The sequence below is a fragment of the Nematolebias whitei genome, chromosome 7, assembly GCF_014905685.2.
Source record: "Nematolebias whitei isolate Nwh7 chromosome 7, NemWhi1, whole genome shotgun sequence".
Taxonomy (NCBI): domain Eukaryota; kingdom Metazoa; phylum Chordata; class Actinopteri; order Cyprinodontiformes; family Rivulidae; genus Nematolebias; species Nematolebias whitei.
Genome location: NC_056504.1, coordinates 44,858,093 through 44,875,849, shown reverse-complemented (window position 1 = coordinate 44,875,849; position 17,757 = coordinate 44,858,093). Strand labels below are relative to the sequence as shown.

The 17,757-nt window shown below is 36.5% G+C and overlaps 1 protein-coding gene across 1 annotated transcript; it reads right to left on the bottom strand.

The window, feature by feature from the left end:
• Positions 1-55: 55 nt before the first annotated feature.
• Positions 56-13,570, bottom strand: vamp3 (vesicle-associated membrane protein 3 (cellubrevin)). The gene is made up of 5 exons (XM_037679648.1): positions 13,469-13,570; positions 4,347-4,425; positions 3,237-3,395; positions 2,124-2,175; positions 56-1,737 (listed from the first exon to the last, which is right to left on the bottom strand). Coding segments are annotated over exons 1-5 (309 nt in total). The 5' UTR covers positions 13,471-13,570; the 3' UTR covers positions 56-1,720.
• Positions 13,571-17,757: the final 4,187 nt, after the last annotated feature.

Below are 17,757 nucleotides of genomic sequence, written 5' to 3'. Positions count from 1 at the left end.
ATATTTGAAAATTGTAATAAATGTCATACCAAATGACAAACAAAAATACAAAATATTTTATCATAACTTATCTGTTTATTTAAGCAATAGTTATTTAAAGCCAAGCGTACAATAGCATTTTTTCCCACATACGTTAGGTAGGCATAAGGCTTAAAAGTTATTGGGTGTGAAAACATTGTAAAAAGAAACAAATAATACACTGCCTGTTGTATGTAATAAAAAATGTGGCCTGTACATGCATTTTAATGGTCGATAAACATTTTTGAAGAAGGCTACAGCCTGCCTAACCTAAAAAACAACATCTAAAGAGCCCATCTTTGTGAGTATTCTGTGTAATTATCATAGAAGCACTGCAAATGCCAACAACCAAATGTATTCTTCAGAAGTCAACAGTCGGATTGAAATGTACAACAGAGAAAAATCCCCAATCCAGTGTTGGTATAGCATAAATTACAATGGCACTTCTAAGAGTTCAGCTGTAGCAAGATAAACGCCATCAACATACTTTAACCTCCCTGGCATTTAATTAGTTTTATATTGTAAGAAGATGCAAATAAAAGCCGTTCTATACTGAAACTGGGATATTACATGTGAGAATTACATTAATCACATGGAATGAATGCCAGTGGGGTTTAACCGAGGAGTTTATTAGAGGTTAAATTCAGCTGACTAAAGCAGGGGGTGGGGGGCACAGTAACTGCACATGGAGCACTCAGAAGGCACTACGCTTCACTGCAGCTACACATGATCAATAAGTTATGGCTGTATTTGCTGTTCTCCATTGGAGAAACTCATTACATCCGTCTAAAATTACATTTATGTACGTTGTGCTTAAACATTTCACATAAAGCTACTTTTTGCTATTTTTAGAGCTCCTAAATGAGACTATTTACCTAATGCCAGCACTTTTGTTCTGTTCTCTTTTACTTTTTGAGGCAGTATCCTTGACATTTGTAAGGACAGAAGGCTGTTTGGTCTTGGCATAGGCACTTTTCTACACAAGCCCGTTTTAGCTTTACAGCATGGGGGAGTGCTACCGAAGGGAAGGATGAATGCAGGGATGTGTGATCAGGTGGTTCAAAACAATCTAAACTTCCTCTCCAACCACTTCTGTTTGTCATGTCTCCTACAAATACGTCAATTAGCATTTCATCGTGAAAAAATACAATAACGCATTGAAACCCACAATACACTAGTCAACTGTAACAATTTGGAAAACAGACAAAATCCATCTTTAAAACAAGAAATATCAAAAGAGTTATATCACTGAAAAGCAAAACCTTTTGACACAGATCATCATCAAAGGCACATTTCTTAGCTCGGCACACAAAATGAGTGTGTTAACGCATAATTTAATAAGCGGAAAAGTTTACAACACTTCTGGTCTGAAGCGTGGGAAGTGTACGTATGTGTGTGGGCACCGTGTCACAACTTTGATAATTCATGTAAAAGATGTATTTGTACTATGTTCTCTTTGGCTTGTGAAGATGTGGGCTTTAAATTAGTTTTGCAATGCATTACGTTAATATATTATTACAGAGTAAACCTGCAGATAAACAGCCTTTTACTAAGGCACACAAAAAACACACACGCAGCAATACAGGACAAGGAATGAACAGAGGTGAATTTTGTGATCATGTGATTTCTTCTGAGACTTGAAGTATGCACTTTGCCCCACTTTTCATTTTTTTTTAACTTCACTCTTCATCCTGCTGCTGGTTTAAGAGCAACTCCAAACTGTGAAAGAAGTTAAGAAATTTTTAAAACATACTCTCTCCTAAGAAGCCTGAAAACAAAAATGCTTTTAACATAGAGAATAATATGTACTACTGCAATTGCTGTTTAACAATAACTTAAATGTACACATATTTAACTAAGTTGATTAGCGTTTAGTCTTCCTAATTTACTAAAGCATTTCAAAATAATCTAAATAATCTGAAACTGAAGTAGCAACAATAACTCATATGAAGGTAAACTCTGGTAAAGTAAAAAAAAAGACTTTTTAATGCTGATAAATAAATTCTAGCTAAAGGCTAGAGATGTGATGTCACAAAAAAGTAGAACTCTCATAACTTCGACATAAACTGTTAAAAAGCCTTTTTAAATATTAACTTGATACTTACTGATAATGATGACGATGATGATCACTACAACAGCTATCAGGATGGCCCACATCTAAAAGAAAAGGTAGATTTTAAAAAGTCAGTGCTGCATAAAAAGAATCAAAGGTTGAACCTATTTATTAGGAGAACATTAAACCTGGTAACGTTTGGTAAGGCTTCATCTTTTTAACATTTATTTTTATTGTGCAGGCAATCCATTTATCTTCAATTAATATTGCTAACATTTGGTTAAGTGCAAAACTTTGTCCAATCATAGCGAAACCATGGTCTAGTTAAGATTAGGTAAAGTTTTCATCAAGATTCCTTACACGTAGGCCTGTCACGATAACAAATTTTGTTGGGCGGTTAACTGGCTCAGAAATTATAGCGATAAATTATAATACTGTTTATTAATAATTAGTAATTATTGACAAATTTAAGAAGAAATTTTGAATTTGTTTTGCATGTAGTACCTTTTTTTGACCACCGGATGGCAGTATAAGCCTGAACCGAAGGATGGATAGTGAGGGAGCGAACAACGTGTCTCTAAGAAAAATGGGAGGGAGGCCCCTTGACATGACATGGGCTGTGTCTCGTGTCCATTTTTCGGTTCTCAAAATGGCGGACGCTCTGTGTGGTTTGAGCTCTTGAGTTCTAGGTTTGGGTTCTTTTTTATTGCACTTATGATTCATGCAATAAAACAAATTTAAAAAGGTAACAGATCATTGTAATACTTGGTTTATTTACATAATGACTAATTGCTGGATGTCCGGCCCCTGAGCTGCTGGCTTTCAGTAACTGTGGCCCCCTGAGCAGTTTAGTTCAATAGTCCTGGTCTAGTTAAGATTAGATAGTCTTCATCAAGAATCCTTACACGTTGTTAGGCTGATGGTCCGTCATGTGAACAGCTAGTTTTGGCTGTCACCAGCAAACTGGTTGATCCACTATGAGAAGGGGCTATTTATAAGACTGAGCTTATTACCGCTCCTCAAACTGACAAAGTCTTTTGGATTAAAGATGAAACGTTTCAACAAGTTTTTTTATTATTTATTTTTAATCCATCTAGAAAACCTGACAGTTTTGTGAGAAGAATCCTTAGAGTTTTGACACTTTAGGACCCGACTGTAAAGTTACCTTGCAGTTCTTCCACCAGTACTTCCTTTTCAGTTTCGCAGCACTGGTCTCGAACTGGGAGGCTCCAGCCTGCAGCGCATCTGCTCTGTCGTCCAGTTCAGACAGTTTCTGATCTCGTTCCAGCACTTTGTCCACGTTCACACGCATAATATCCACTACCTGTTCAGAAGGGAGGAAAAACGCACACGCACAAAATGAATGATGGACATGACTGTACTTTAAATAGTATTTTCTTGATAATTAACGTACAGAGAAAGTTTCAAAGTGTATTGTACATAAAATATGATTACATAACTGCTTCAAATGTGTAACATCCTCCAGCAATGTTACTTAACAGTGTTGCTAAACAAGACAGGTCACACCTGGTAGTAAAATGTACATTACATATGCATTTTATTTTACTAGCAGTGTTTATCTTCTCACATGTGCACACGCAGCACCGCAGAATACACAAAGCCCATATGTTCCACTGATCCACAAACCACACTACTGCCCCTCCTCACACATGGAGCGGCATGGCAGAGGAGTGTGTAAGCTCAGGCAGACATTACATAAGCTCTGAGATGATGATTACATAAACTTCTGACAACCAATCGGATACTCTGTGTGACGCTCTGAGGTTAAAGTTCTGCGGGGGAGGGGCAAACCTCAAGAAGGGAAGAGAAAGAGGGAGGAAGAGGCGTAATGGAGATTATCAACCGATGCTGACAACACTGACTCTTGTGACTTGAGTGTCTTAACTAATGAGAAAAAATGGCTTCAACTCAGGATTTTTTTTGGCATAGAAGTGAAGGCAGAGCGTTAGAGAGCAACTGATTCCAGAAGGTGAATCACAACACTTTGGTTTTAGTTTAGTCTGCTGCAGAAACTTGCATTATTCAGAAAGGGTTGGGGGGGATTGGGTTCTGCTTTGGTGCGAAGCTTGATTGCATGAATATAATATGGAAATTCAAAAATGGTGATCAGGTGATATTTTTAATGCCTTATAAAAGATCAAGAACAAAAAATGAAGTTGCCCTATTATCCTAGTAATAAACAAATCAACAGAGAAAATACTGAGGAAAACGTTTTAAATTGATTCATTACTGATGACGAATAAACGCAGCTTACCTCATCCACCTGGGCCTGAGTCTGCTGCAGACGCCTGTTGCCCGACTCTGCCGCAGAACCATCTGGACCGACGTTTGACCTGTTAAAATTATGAAAATAGTGTGTCTTCCTTATTATTTTATTATATTACAACTATTTTATAGAAAATATGAAACATTGGCATTTTTCACCTCAGAGACCAGTGATGCTGCTGTCACAAATTTTTATATTTTCAAATTAAGAAGCCATTTGTCTTGCTGTTAAATATTTTTATAGTATAATTAACACAATATAAACTTACACTGTGTACTGTAGCGCTAAGTTGTGAATAATTACCAACTACAGTATATTTTTGTTTGTTTTGAGAGGGTTGGTTTTTTAACCAATTAACAAACAATTGTGTTTTGGGATTTCACATTTCATATTACACACACAATGTGACTCATTTTATTTTCTGTATTTTTTAAACAGAGGTGCAGCTTCCAGTAGTTTCAATCCTTCCCTGCTGCCAGATAACTGACTTTCTACGGCGGCGGTGGCTGAGTGGTTAAAGAGTTGGAGGGTCGATTGTCAGGGCAAGACATTGTACCTACTGTTGCCTCGAATGTGTGTCCCATCGGTGTTTGAATGTGATGTAAAGCGCTGTAGTCTGTAAATGTGCTGTATGAATGTGTGCGGACGGGTAAATGAGGGCATGTAAAGCACTCTGAGTATCCTAGTTTGATAGAAAGGTGTTATGCAAATACAGTTCAAGTAGAGATGCACCGATCCGATACCAACGTCGGTATCGGTACCTATATTAAAAAAACAAAACTTCTGGATCGGTGACAATGTGACCGATCCATGACTGGGCAGATCTAGTCACTCTAATTCTATGCTTTGTGCTCGGATTGCTTTTTATTTTAAATATCTGCCAACCAAGCTAGTGAAGAGTTCGTTTTTTCCTCTTATTTCAGCTCTTTTATTATTTATTTTACATTATATTTTAAATTCCTGAACCATTTGAAAGGATTGTTGAAGTTTATTTTTTCGTGTTTGACCAAAGTAGTCAACCTTTGTTTTGTCAGTTTCAGTATCTTTATTATTATTTATTTTACATTGGACGTTATAATTGTACTGACTGAACAAATTAAAGTTGTGTTGTTTTTACACGTTTGACCGAGCTTGTGAAGCTCTTGGTGTGTTTAAGTGTCGTTATGGTGCAGACTTTTCCAAAAATTTGTAATTCAGTAAATTCATGTCTGCGTTTAAAAAAAACAAATGTTTTAAGTTAATGTAGCTCTGGGTTTGTAAGCTCAATCATCCAGGTAGACAACAAAAATGGCTAAATCATCATGTCATCTGGACCCGTTTCAGAAATGGGTCCAGATTGCACTGTTTCTGCATCAGATCGGTATCGGCCGATACTAAACAGCACATATCGGTACTGGATCAGAAGTGGAAAAAGTGAATCGGTGCATCCCTAAGTTCAAGTGTTGTTAAAAAAATGTGTTTGGTATTTTTACTTGGAAAATGGGAGTTTGGCCAATAAAGCAAAAGAACATGAGAGCTGAAAGCCACAATGCATGCTGGTAAAACAAAGCCAGTCCAGTATGTCTCTTTGTTCTCATGGGAGTTGAATGCTGTTAAGCATTCACGCAGTTGTTTTCCTGTTTCTTTATTACCGTATCACTGCTACTGCATCACTATCGTTCTTCCATAAGTTTTTAGGCACTTGGCTAATTTCAGCATTTTTGTGCCTTTTCAGCTACAGTTTAGCTTTGTTAACAGTTTCTGTTTTAAATGTGCTCTATAAATAAATCTGACTTGACTAGCTGAGTTTCTGCTAATTTTAGCTTTTTCAACTAATCCCACCTTTTTTGTGCTTATTTCCACTTCTTTCAACCTAATTCAGCAAACGTGTGCCATTTTCACTTCCTTCTGTTAATTTTAGCTTTGTTCTGCTTTTCAGCAACTTTTCAGCCTTTTTTTATTTAAGCTATCTTCAGCTAATTTTACCATTCTTGTGATCATTTTACTTTTTTAGCATGTTCCTGCTTTGTTGTGCTAGCATTTTACTACCGGTTCTTCTGACTTTAAGCTAGCTTTATCCTTATATTTGCTTATGTTTTGCTCTAAACTACCGGTAACATTTTCTTGCTTTTTGCTAACATTTCAACAAACCACTTAACTATTTTTGGCTACATTTTTAACTGTTCAAATTAAATAAACAGTGACAGTTCAGCAATTTAAAATTTACAGCTTTATTTTCAGCATCTTCAGCAGCTTTCAGCAAAATCGTTCAGCAATAAGCATTCGCACTGCATTTACACAGGGAATGCTATTTCTCTAGTTAAAATAAAACAATACAATGTGGAAAAAAAAAAGGGCAAACCTGAAAAAAATAAAATCTTAGTTTTGCATCTTTTGGAGAGATAATAAGTTTAACGTGTTAATGAACTTGTGCTGTATTTGCTCTAGCCACCATTAACTCCCACTTGTAAAAACCAATGGGGCATTTTAACTTCTATTAATGTAATATATTGTCAGGTTGGTGGCTGAACCATCCATCCATCCATCCATTTTCTTTACCCATTTATTCCATTTTTGGGTCACGGGGGTCGCTGGTGCCCATGTCCAGCAATCACTGTGCGAGGGGCGGGGTACACCCTGGATGGGTCGCAAGTCCATCACAGGGCCACATAGAGACACACGAGACAAACAACCATTCACTCTCCCACTCACACCTAGGGACAATTTAGAGTTACCAATCAGCCTAACATGCATGTTTTTGGTCTGTGGGAGGAAACCGGAGTACCCGGAGAAAACCCACGCATGCACGGAGAGAACATGCAAACTCCACCCAGAGGGCCCCTGGACCGGGGTTTGAACCAGGGACCTGCTCACTGAGAGGCAGCAGCTCTACCAGTTGCGCCACCGTGCTGCCCTGGTGGCTGAACCAGTAACTCCAAACTAAAACAATAAGATAATTGGGGACATATGGTAAAATTTTCATTAGAATACATTAGATTTTGATCAAATTTAAGAATGAGTGAAAAACTAAAAGACTTAATGAAAAGGTTACCAAAATTTAAAATCAAATACTCATAATAGTACAACACTTTACAACAAAAGTTGTGTAATTTACACATATTAAGACATCCCGCTTAATTTAAACTTTTTTCTTCCGGTTAATACTTTCAGATTTGTTTTACCAACTTTTGGAATTTGATAACTGGGAAAAGTATAAACAAATAGCTGTTTATTATTTCAACTTACACCGAACTGATCTGTTTCATGTTGATGTGTTCATGTCTGCTCATCTGCTCACACAGACTCATGCTCATGCTGCTGTTCAACGTAATGTTTTTATGCTATTAGTGCTTAGTGTACTTTTAGTTGATGTTTTTCTTAGTTCATATCTTAGATATTATCATTGTTTTTCTTTTACATTTCATTATTGAATGTAACTGGGACCCTGTGTACATAATTTCCTTCCACCACATGTACCACATGTGGTGTGTACCAATAAAGAATCTCTGACTCTAAATTGAATAGACTTAGTAATCTTTTACAGCAGCCCTTTACTGCCACCCCTTGACCTGAGACAGAACTGCTCAGTGACCAGTCCATGTGGGAGGTTTCCCACTGCTCCTCTTGTTCGGAGGGTTAAAAGTGACTAAATTTAAAAATAAATACAACATGACATAAATGTGAATGTCCCATGAAAAAAACTCCCATTAAATAAATAAATGTACCATTAAACGTTTGATTAAATAATTAAGTTTCAATTATTTATTAGATCATTAAAACATTAAATATACCACTAAATTATGAAATGCAATTAATTAAATGTTCCATTAAATAAATGTATCTTTTAAATAATGACATTAAATATTCAAAAGTAATTTTCATAATTTATTTATTTTAAAATACATTTAAACATTTCACTCTGTACTCGTTTATTTCATGGCTCCTATGCAGGAGTGTCATGAATTATGTTAACTGTCAACCTCGCTCATCAAACTCTGTGGGCGGGGCTAATGCTGATCATGTGATGTCCATTATTTGGTCAGATGTCTGTTTAAACATGGCGGCTCTCTCCATGCTGGACCTCACTGAGCTCCCATAAACCGTTTAGAGACGTTTTAGACCAAGCTGGGGGATATAGAAGCTGGAGTTGCTCACCCAGAGTTAGCGGTAGATAAATTACAGCAATTTATTCAAGTTACTGGAGTTTTTCTGCACTTTCCAACTAAGACGCAGCAACCAGAACTTCGGCCCAACGACGTACAGACGAGACAGAAAACTCAACATCCACCCCTACAACATCCAACGAGGATGGATAACGAGGTGATGGGAGTCCCTGACGGTCTGAGGACGATAACCAGCGGCTGCACGAGATGATAACGGAACAAATGAAGTTTGTCCAACAGGGTTTTAAGGCCTTAATGACACAGCTGCTCAGTAAATCTTAATTTGTATATGAAATGTTGTTTTTGCACATTTACACAACTTTTAAATATCATGTTTGAAAAGCTGACAAAGTCAAGCCTCGGTTTTTGAGCTGTTTTTTTAAAACTAAACTTTTCATGTTAATTTGTTCATATATTAATGTTTACCCTGAAGTTTTCATATAGCAGGTACTGTGATTATTTTTACTTTGTTAAAATGTTATTTCAATATTCATCACTGAGACCTTTTTCTTCTTAACCACGAGCTGGGAGTAATAGATGAAACAAAGAAAATGAAACAGTAACTTGTGAGACACTTAATGATGCACATCACAGAGAATAACTCAACACAACATATAATAATAATAATAACGTATTACTACTATTTATTTATACAGCACTACAAGAATCATTTAATTCATTTTTATCACATATCAAAAATATAAATCTAATCTTTTCCTTTTTTCCACCCAAAGGTTTCTTGCAAAGATCACATTACATCAGATGTGCTCAGAATCCAGGTCTCCGGCACAAAAGGTGATCATTCTTTACATTTGATCTCCCTGCGCTGTAACTCTGGATGTTCCTGGCATATTTCTGACGCACCGACGAGCTGCTCCACCACCATTATTTAGCGCCACCCACACAATGGTTTATGGGATTATTGCGGGGCAACTGACAGTGAAGTCAGTGAAGGACGGGTTATCAAATTTAGAAAATTGGATTATTGCGCAGCTTAAAGAGTTTTTATTGGTTTGTGGTGTACCAATTTAAAAAACAAACAACAACCATAATTGTCAAGAGCCGTTATGCTGCTTGTATGTTGGGATTGAAGCCTAAAATGACTAGCCTACATACAACTACTTGAGGTAGTCCATACGAACATCTTTTTTAATATTTAGAGGCCAGAATGTTCTGTAGACAGGCATGTAATGCATGACCAAGATCGCTGTAAACCGCATCAAAAGATTTAGCACTAGATCTATATTCTGATGCATGCTCAATAATCTAGGTAGAAAAATCTAAAAAAGTTAAGTTGGGCCCTCTGGATGGGTTCATAAAAATTATAGAAATGTTTCGTCTTTCATCCGAATACTTCTTCAGTCTGAGTATTTTCATTATTATTATTATTATTATTATTATATTTGTTGTTTTTTGAACCCGTCCAGAGGACCTGACTTAACTTTTATAGACACTAGATCAATACTATACTAGAACTAGGTGTGACCATATGAAGTTTACATTATTCCACATATTCTCACTTGTTCTTGAATCTGCGATTGTTGTTGTACTACATATACATGGCACAGAGATCTGTACGACCCATTTTCACATTTGTTTGCACACAAGGGTTCCCCTAAACACGACCACAATGCTTTGCGCTAAACAAAGATGGCGGTATCCACGAAACGGCTTGTGCACAAAGATGCAGCATCAATCAGACCACAAAGAAGTCTCCACAAGAACTGCAGCAATCTGAAGTTTTGCTCATCTCCACCTAGTTCCAGTCTTTGGGATCCTAAGTTAAAGAGAAGGTGTGCAAAAGTTAAAGTATGTAAAGAATATGCCACATTTCATCACGAATCTACCATTTACTATTATTGTTGTGCTACTAATCCTAAATTAGACAGGTGTGTTGAAGTGACGAATAAAATAAATATGCAACATTTCATCATAAATAAATCCGCTGTCTACGTTACTCTTGTATTATGTGACCACTAGTAAAAAAATGACAAACTGAATGTAATAGTCACTTTCTGTACAAACAACAAAAATCAACAACTATACCTTCCTCCTCCTCCTGTGACGTGTTCTTCAAATGGACTGCATATTTGCTCGACGTTTTATACTTCAAAACAGCGAGATGCACACAGGCTTGTTGCTACAGTTCCAACTTTCAACAAGCAGGAAACTGGAACGCCGTCAACTCATAAATGACGTCACTCTGACTGCAGCATGACTCTGTGGAGGTGGCCTCTGATCAACAGATTAAATGTGCCGTTTCTTGGAGCAGCTGGGAACAGCTTTTTGATATTTTACCTTCATCTTGAACTACCGATTCTGAGTTGTTTCATGAAAGTAGTTTTCATCCACATCTACGTAAAGATGATTACCGCTCCCGAATGTGTTTTATGGTTGTGCATCAATCCATTATCTGTGGTCGATTTGTCTTGACTTGCTGTGTGGAGCAGCCTTCAGGGTCTGTTGACGAGCCACCCTAGCCCCGTCCACTGAGTTTGATGAGTAAGGTTGACAGTTAACATAATATCATGATGACACTGCTGCACAGGAGCCATGAAATAAATAAATAAGTAAGTTTCTTTCGGCTGCGTCCTTCTTCGGGGGTCACCACAGCGACCGAACTCGCATGAAGGATTTGGCAATTTGTTTTACACTGGATGCCCTTCATGACGCAAGGTGGGCTCGAACCCACAACCTCAGGATTACAAGACTGCAGCACTGACCACCAAGCTACCACAGCCCCATGAAATAAATAAATAAGAGTGAAATAATTAAATGTATTTATTAAAAAAAAAAAACCCATTGAAAATTACATTTAAATATTTAATTTCATTATTTAAAAAGGGACATTTATTTAAAGGGACATTTAATTAACTGTGCATTTCATAATTTAATAGTATATTTAATGATTTAATGATGTATTAAATAATACATACAATTATTTAATGGGACATACAATTGAATATTTCTTTATTTTTTTAATGGTGTATTTATTTACAGTATGTCATGATGTATTTATTTAATTTAGTCAATTTTAACGCTCCAAACTCTTGTACCTGTCGAGCTGCTTTAGTGGTAGAACATGAAACTGAATCAGCTCCTATGTGTAACCAAACCAATCAAAGCAAAATGATTATTCCCATTTTCAGGTACTGCGATTGCTTATTTCAGAAAGGAAAATCAATTGGTAAATACATATTACATATTAAATTATCATAAACCTTATGCTGAGGACTGTCAATATAAAGACACTAAAATAAAGACTTTGAAACAAATACAATTAAGACAAATGGAAATCACATTTAAATTATTTTTGCAAGTATACTACTGTTAGCGCAAACGTTGTTTATTCATAGACTGACTCCAGTTTGGAACGATGTGAAAACACTGAATCATAGCCAAAAAGAAAATAATCATAAAGAAACTCCCAAATAAAACCAGAATGCCCCTAATGCTGAAACAACTGAAATACTTTTTGTATTATAGGAACCAGAGCGATTTAACTTATAACTAAAATACCGTTGCTGCTTTTTCAAACCAGTAAACATTATGTGGAGTTAAAAAAGTTTTCTTTAAAACGTGTAAATAAACTTTTGTTCTACAACTTAAAGCTTATTGTCTAATCCCAGGCGTAAAATGTACATATTTTGAAGATAAATTACAGGCTAAAATCAAACTGTGTGCATAGTTTTTAAGCAAGTTTTTAGTTTTATATGTTGCTAAGCTCATTTTCTCATGAACGTTCCATCAATGGTAAATTTAATTTAAAATGTTCAAATCAAAACTCACTAATCACAATTCATACACATTTATGAAACAATGAGCCATGTTGTCCAGTTTAGTTAAGATTTTTATACGTTGAGCTTTGCTACACATTAAAATCACATGAAAGTTTGTAAAAACTAAAAACTAACTTAAACCCCACTAACTCTCTGATTCGCTACAGCCGTATGTCCCACCACGTTCCCTGAGGTCTGCGGACCAGTTGCTCCTCACAATTCCAGGAACCCGTCAAGTATAGAGGTGACAGGGCCTTCTCTGTAGCAGGACCAAGACTTTGGAATGAGTTACCTCTGCTTGTCAGACAGACCCCCTCCCTCTCAGTTTTCAAATCCCGTTTAAAAACCCACTACTATTCAGTAGCTTTCAACACCAGAGGATGTGTTTTTAACCTGTTTGCTTCACACAGGTTAGTCGTCATATTATTATCTGCATCATTTTTATGTCTATATTCTGATTTACCTCATTTTGTATATTGCTGTTTTTCTGTCTGTACAGCACTTTGGTTGGCCTTGTCGCTGTTTTAAGTGCTCTATAAATAAAATAAGTTTAATCGTGCAATCTGAAACAAAGAAACGTTTTAACTTGGATTGAAACAATTAAGATAATTAGCAATTAATTGTCCGTTTTATGATTTGCCTCGTTAAGTATTTTAATTGTAAACGAACAAAAAGTCAATAAACCATATAAATTCTTCCCATATAATTAGACCAAATTTGAACTCATCTAAGAAATATTGTTTACTAATTAGTTATCCACACTTCCTTCAAGTAGTCACCATTACGTGCCCTCATTGAAAAACATTGGGACTATTTACAAATCACACAGCTACTTGGAGGCAAGGCCAAGAAGTAAATGGAAATCCTTGATCCGGGAGGAAACCGTAGTTTAGGAGTAAAAAGAGCAGCTTTAATTTTGAGCAACTGTGGACTTTAGACAACATTAACATGCGTGTTTTTCTTGAGTTGCTGACTTGACCAGCAACACCCCAAAGGTTTTAAAGTAATGCTGCTATAGCTAACTTAGCTAGCTAAAAAAAAAAACGGCTAAAGTGTTAGCACTTGTTGCAGGCCAACAAAAAGTTTTGGGCGTTGTTTTATGTCACCCCGTCTTACTATAAAACACGACAGACAGTATCTTTTAAAAGATTATTTTCAAAACGCGTAACCAGAAGCATAAAATACTCACATTGTGGAAAAGTACTTTCTTTAGACGAAACCGTCGCTGTTTCTAGTTGTAAATGTTTAGCCGTAACACTTAGTGCCGTCGCTTGATATGCTGCCTTCAGGGCTACCGGAAACGGGAGACGTCAAACATAAACCAGGAACAAAGCGACAGCAAAAAAAAAAAAAAGGCAAGATAAAAACAAATAAAACGTTACATCCTAATTCCATAATTTCAGAAGAGATTGTATTGTAATATTCGATCTGCGCAATATTCTGGACATAGTTTATATAAGTTTAATATAACTTCCTTTTTTTCCCAGTTACCCGTGAACTTCGGGCATTTGAAGTCAACATTAAAGAGTGAGTGGATGGATTTCCTCCACCTTCAGGAATACAGTACCTGTACTGAACTGTGACCTTAAATGACCTTAAATACAAAAGTGTTGCCCTAATCCTCAGTATTTTCAATCCCCATCCTTTCATTGTTAGTGTAAAAGTAGAAATGTAAAAAGAGCACAGCCTTAAATGCGTGATCAGCATGTGATCACAATAAACAAAACTGCTTTCAGATTTTTTTTTTTCTGTACATTTAATCTTGTTTTTCAGGCTCTGTCTTGAAAGGTTTGCGGAGAACAATTACAGTCTTTGTTTAAAAAACGTTCAGATTTAAAATTAAATACTGCAGGCTGCATGGGTTTTGGTTTGTTGTTAATGACTGCAAAGGGAAGAGAAACAACATATTCCTTATTACCTTACAAGTGTATCCTACAGACAGACTGTGGATATTAGGGCTGATGGAGAAGCCTTACCATGGGACAAACGTGGTCCAAAATCTCCTAAGGCTAAAAAGCATGCCAGTTTTAAACAAAGTTTTATTTTGGTGCGGTTAAAGTTATCACTATGGAAACAATAAGCTTTAAATAACTGTGTTATTCTAGTTTTAATTTCAGTTTTTCACATTAAAAGAATTAATGCAGTCAAAGCTCAGTGGATGAACAGGTAGGAATTGAGGTAAAGTAAGGCAACAAATGAAAAAGAAATAAATGAAAACATAAACAAATGTAAAAGGTGACAAGATCAATCTGTCACAAATGATATATTTGTTTGGATAAAAACTTTACAAAAATACACTGACTTAAAAATCAATACACCTTTATTAAAATCTTTATATAATGCTTAATATTGGTTAGATGAAGCTTGACCAACCACAAGCATCACAGCAGATTAGATATATTCTCAAAAGTAATATAAGATATACTAAAAAAACATGATCTAAATGATATCAAAGCAACAATTACCAGAATATTTTTAGAACTGGTTAAATATAATAGCAAAAACAGGTCTTAACATTTATGCTGACCATCTATTTTTATACTTTAATTTCTGTAACATGAAACTGGCATCTGGGAAAACAAAATGTATGTTCTTTTTATCATCACATTTATGAATATTTTCATTCTTCTTCTTTTTTTTTTTCCCAGGTGAGACCACAACATTGTGGTTTACATTTATAATATATTTGTTTTATCGTTGTTGTTATTTTGTTGTCGTTTCAGTAATGAGTTAAAAACAAAACTGAACTTGGGGACAAGCCTTTGTTTTTTCATTGAGAACCCAACAATGTCATCTTTTACTCTCCATCTTGGTTACATTCCAGATCCTTCATCAGACACCGCTTCCTTTGCAGGATTCTCAGGTTTCTGACAAAAGAAATGTACATATTTTTTAGCAGATGTCTGTTTGTAAAGTTTTTTTTTTTTTTTGCATAAAAAGCATGATTCAACATCAGAAAATATGGCTTACATCATTTCTTTCCTTCTTGGCAACAGCATTGTTGTACAGCAAACTGGAAGTCTCCTCCTGCAAACGAGTTGCGTACATTATCTCTCACTGCTTTACCTCTAGTTTCTGCTCCCAGTAGCAATCCCCTTTAAAGTACTGTCAAAATGTTGCAACAATCTAAATCCTTACAATAAATGCATCTTATCAATGAACACGTTATGATTTTTTTTTTTGTCTGTAAACAGATCTCACTTGTAAATGAGTCTTCTATGCTCAATGTGACTTATCTGTCTAAATAAAGGCTGAATGAATGAAAATGTTCTGTTTACTGGCTCTCGGCTGTACATCTGATCTGTGCAGCGGGTGAACCAAGTCACAAAGTAACGTTAATGACTTTGCAGGCCCGGTATGAAGGCACACAGTAAAGCATCTCACTGCCACGCTTGACTAAGTTACACTTCATCCCATTAAACAGAGCACTGCCTCTCAGCTCTTAAGCCCACTTTCTGGATGTGGTCTTTGTTCGTGATGTTTGGTTTCATATGGACAGGGTCTCACTGAGTGCAGATATCCAGCTGCTCAAACTGAGACACGACCCACTTTTCTACTGAACCTCCACTGCTGACACTGTATACCTGCTGACATTTGAACTTGAGAATAAAACAGAAATCCTGCAGAGAGGGGGTCTGAATACCTTCTAGGGGCACTTGTCCATAGGAATAGGAAGTTTGGTATTTTGTATTTTCAATCTTGTATGTATATTTTTCTCAAAAATACACAAAAACTTACCTTTTAATTTTAAATTTCAAACATTAACTCTGTCTTTATGATCAATAACATAGTTTATGCTTTAATGATAACAAGGAAGCCCTCTGATTTCCATAATTTCATCAAGACGTACACAGAAACAACAATTCTTAGAGGACATTCGTTTTGCTCTGCAGCGGTGAGTTCAGGCGCTCTCTTACATGTTGTACATTCATGTCCATCTGCTCTTCAGCCTCGCCGACCTCTGTGCTGCACCCCCCTGGAAAACACTCCAATCCACGTTTTTCTCTTATTTTCTGCAGGAAGTCATATGCTGTCGACTTTTCCAGCAGCACTACCAGATAAATGCATTCATTTAACCCAGAAAATTGCAGACAGCTTTCATTTCCTTTAGAAAAACACTAAATCAGTTGGAGTCCTGTAAGAACATCTCACCTCCTTCACAGATGTTGGTAATCAGGACCATCACGATCAGCAGTCTTACAGCCATGCTGTCTTGCAGACTCTTCATCTGTGGCCCCTCTCAGCTCCTGGCACTTTTTCTTTACAACCCCCACGCCCACAGCGGTCCCCGCCCCTACACACACCATCCAGGACCAACAAGTGTCAGGTGGATTCATCTGCAAGGCGAGTGAGCAGCTGTATCAGGTAACACATTTAAAACTGTGAGTGAAACAATTCTATGAATCTTCTCGGTACAAGGTGACGTCAGAAGCAACTTTTATTTTTGCATGAGTTGTGTAAATGCAGCAATCAGCCCTCTTCAACACTGAACTCAAAACCATCAGATTGCATCTTCAGTAATTTAGTGACAACTGGAAACAGAAAGACAACGACTGGATCCAACTATGATCCAAGGCAGTTAGATTACCAAATATGGGAATAGATGTGTTTTATTTTTTGTACATCTGAAATGTACAACCCCAACTTAATAAACCATATGAACTCCTTAATAAAACACGGGGTTTCAGGACCTGCCTTTATGAAACTGTACTGAAATGAATCTGCTGTGAAATTATAATCTTTGTAAACAGATTATTTCCTGCATCCAGAAGAAGGAACATTTAAGATGTTACTGGCTTGGTGTTTTCAGGACACTTTGGACTCTGACATACGTAACATGACTCAAGATGGCTGCCACAATCCCCACTAACACAAATTTAAAATTTGACTATTAACTATTTGGAGTCAGTATGTACATCTGTTAACAAAATATCCCACTAACCTCTAGACAGATTCAGCAGAAACTTTTATAAAATAATCAATGGATGTGCATCGATACAACTGATTAACTTTTGGAGTCAACCCCATTTAAAATGTCCACCACTGGTGGTCCAGATTATCCAACAAAAAAATGGCTTGAAGTCAATCAGTTTTACAGATACTGAGCTAAAATTGAATGTAGTAGTAGCTGGCAGTCATTCACAACACATACTTTGACAGTGACATCTTGTGATATTGCAAAAGATTGTGTATAACAAGTACAAAGTAAGTTTCAAGGGTTGACTAAAATAGCCACAACATAATTTCTCAAGAACAGATGATCTCAGTCTAAAACTCTGGCATGCAAGCTGTGGTGATTTGTAATCCTTCAAGGAATGCCAGGCCTTAAACTTTGACTGCCTGGTCAACAGTTTGGTTGACATTTTGAGTCACTAAATGTCAAAAAAGGGAGTGCCTAACCTAACTCTAACCCTAACTTTATTTACTGTTTTTATCAACGGTTCTTACTGTTTTAACCAGCTGTTCTTCTTTTTATCA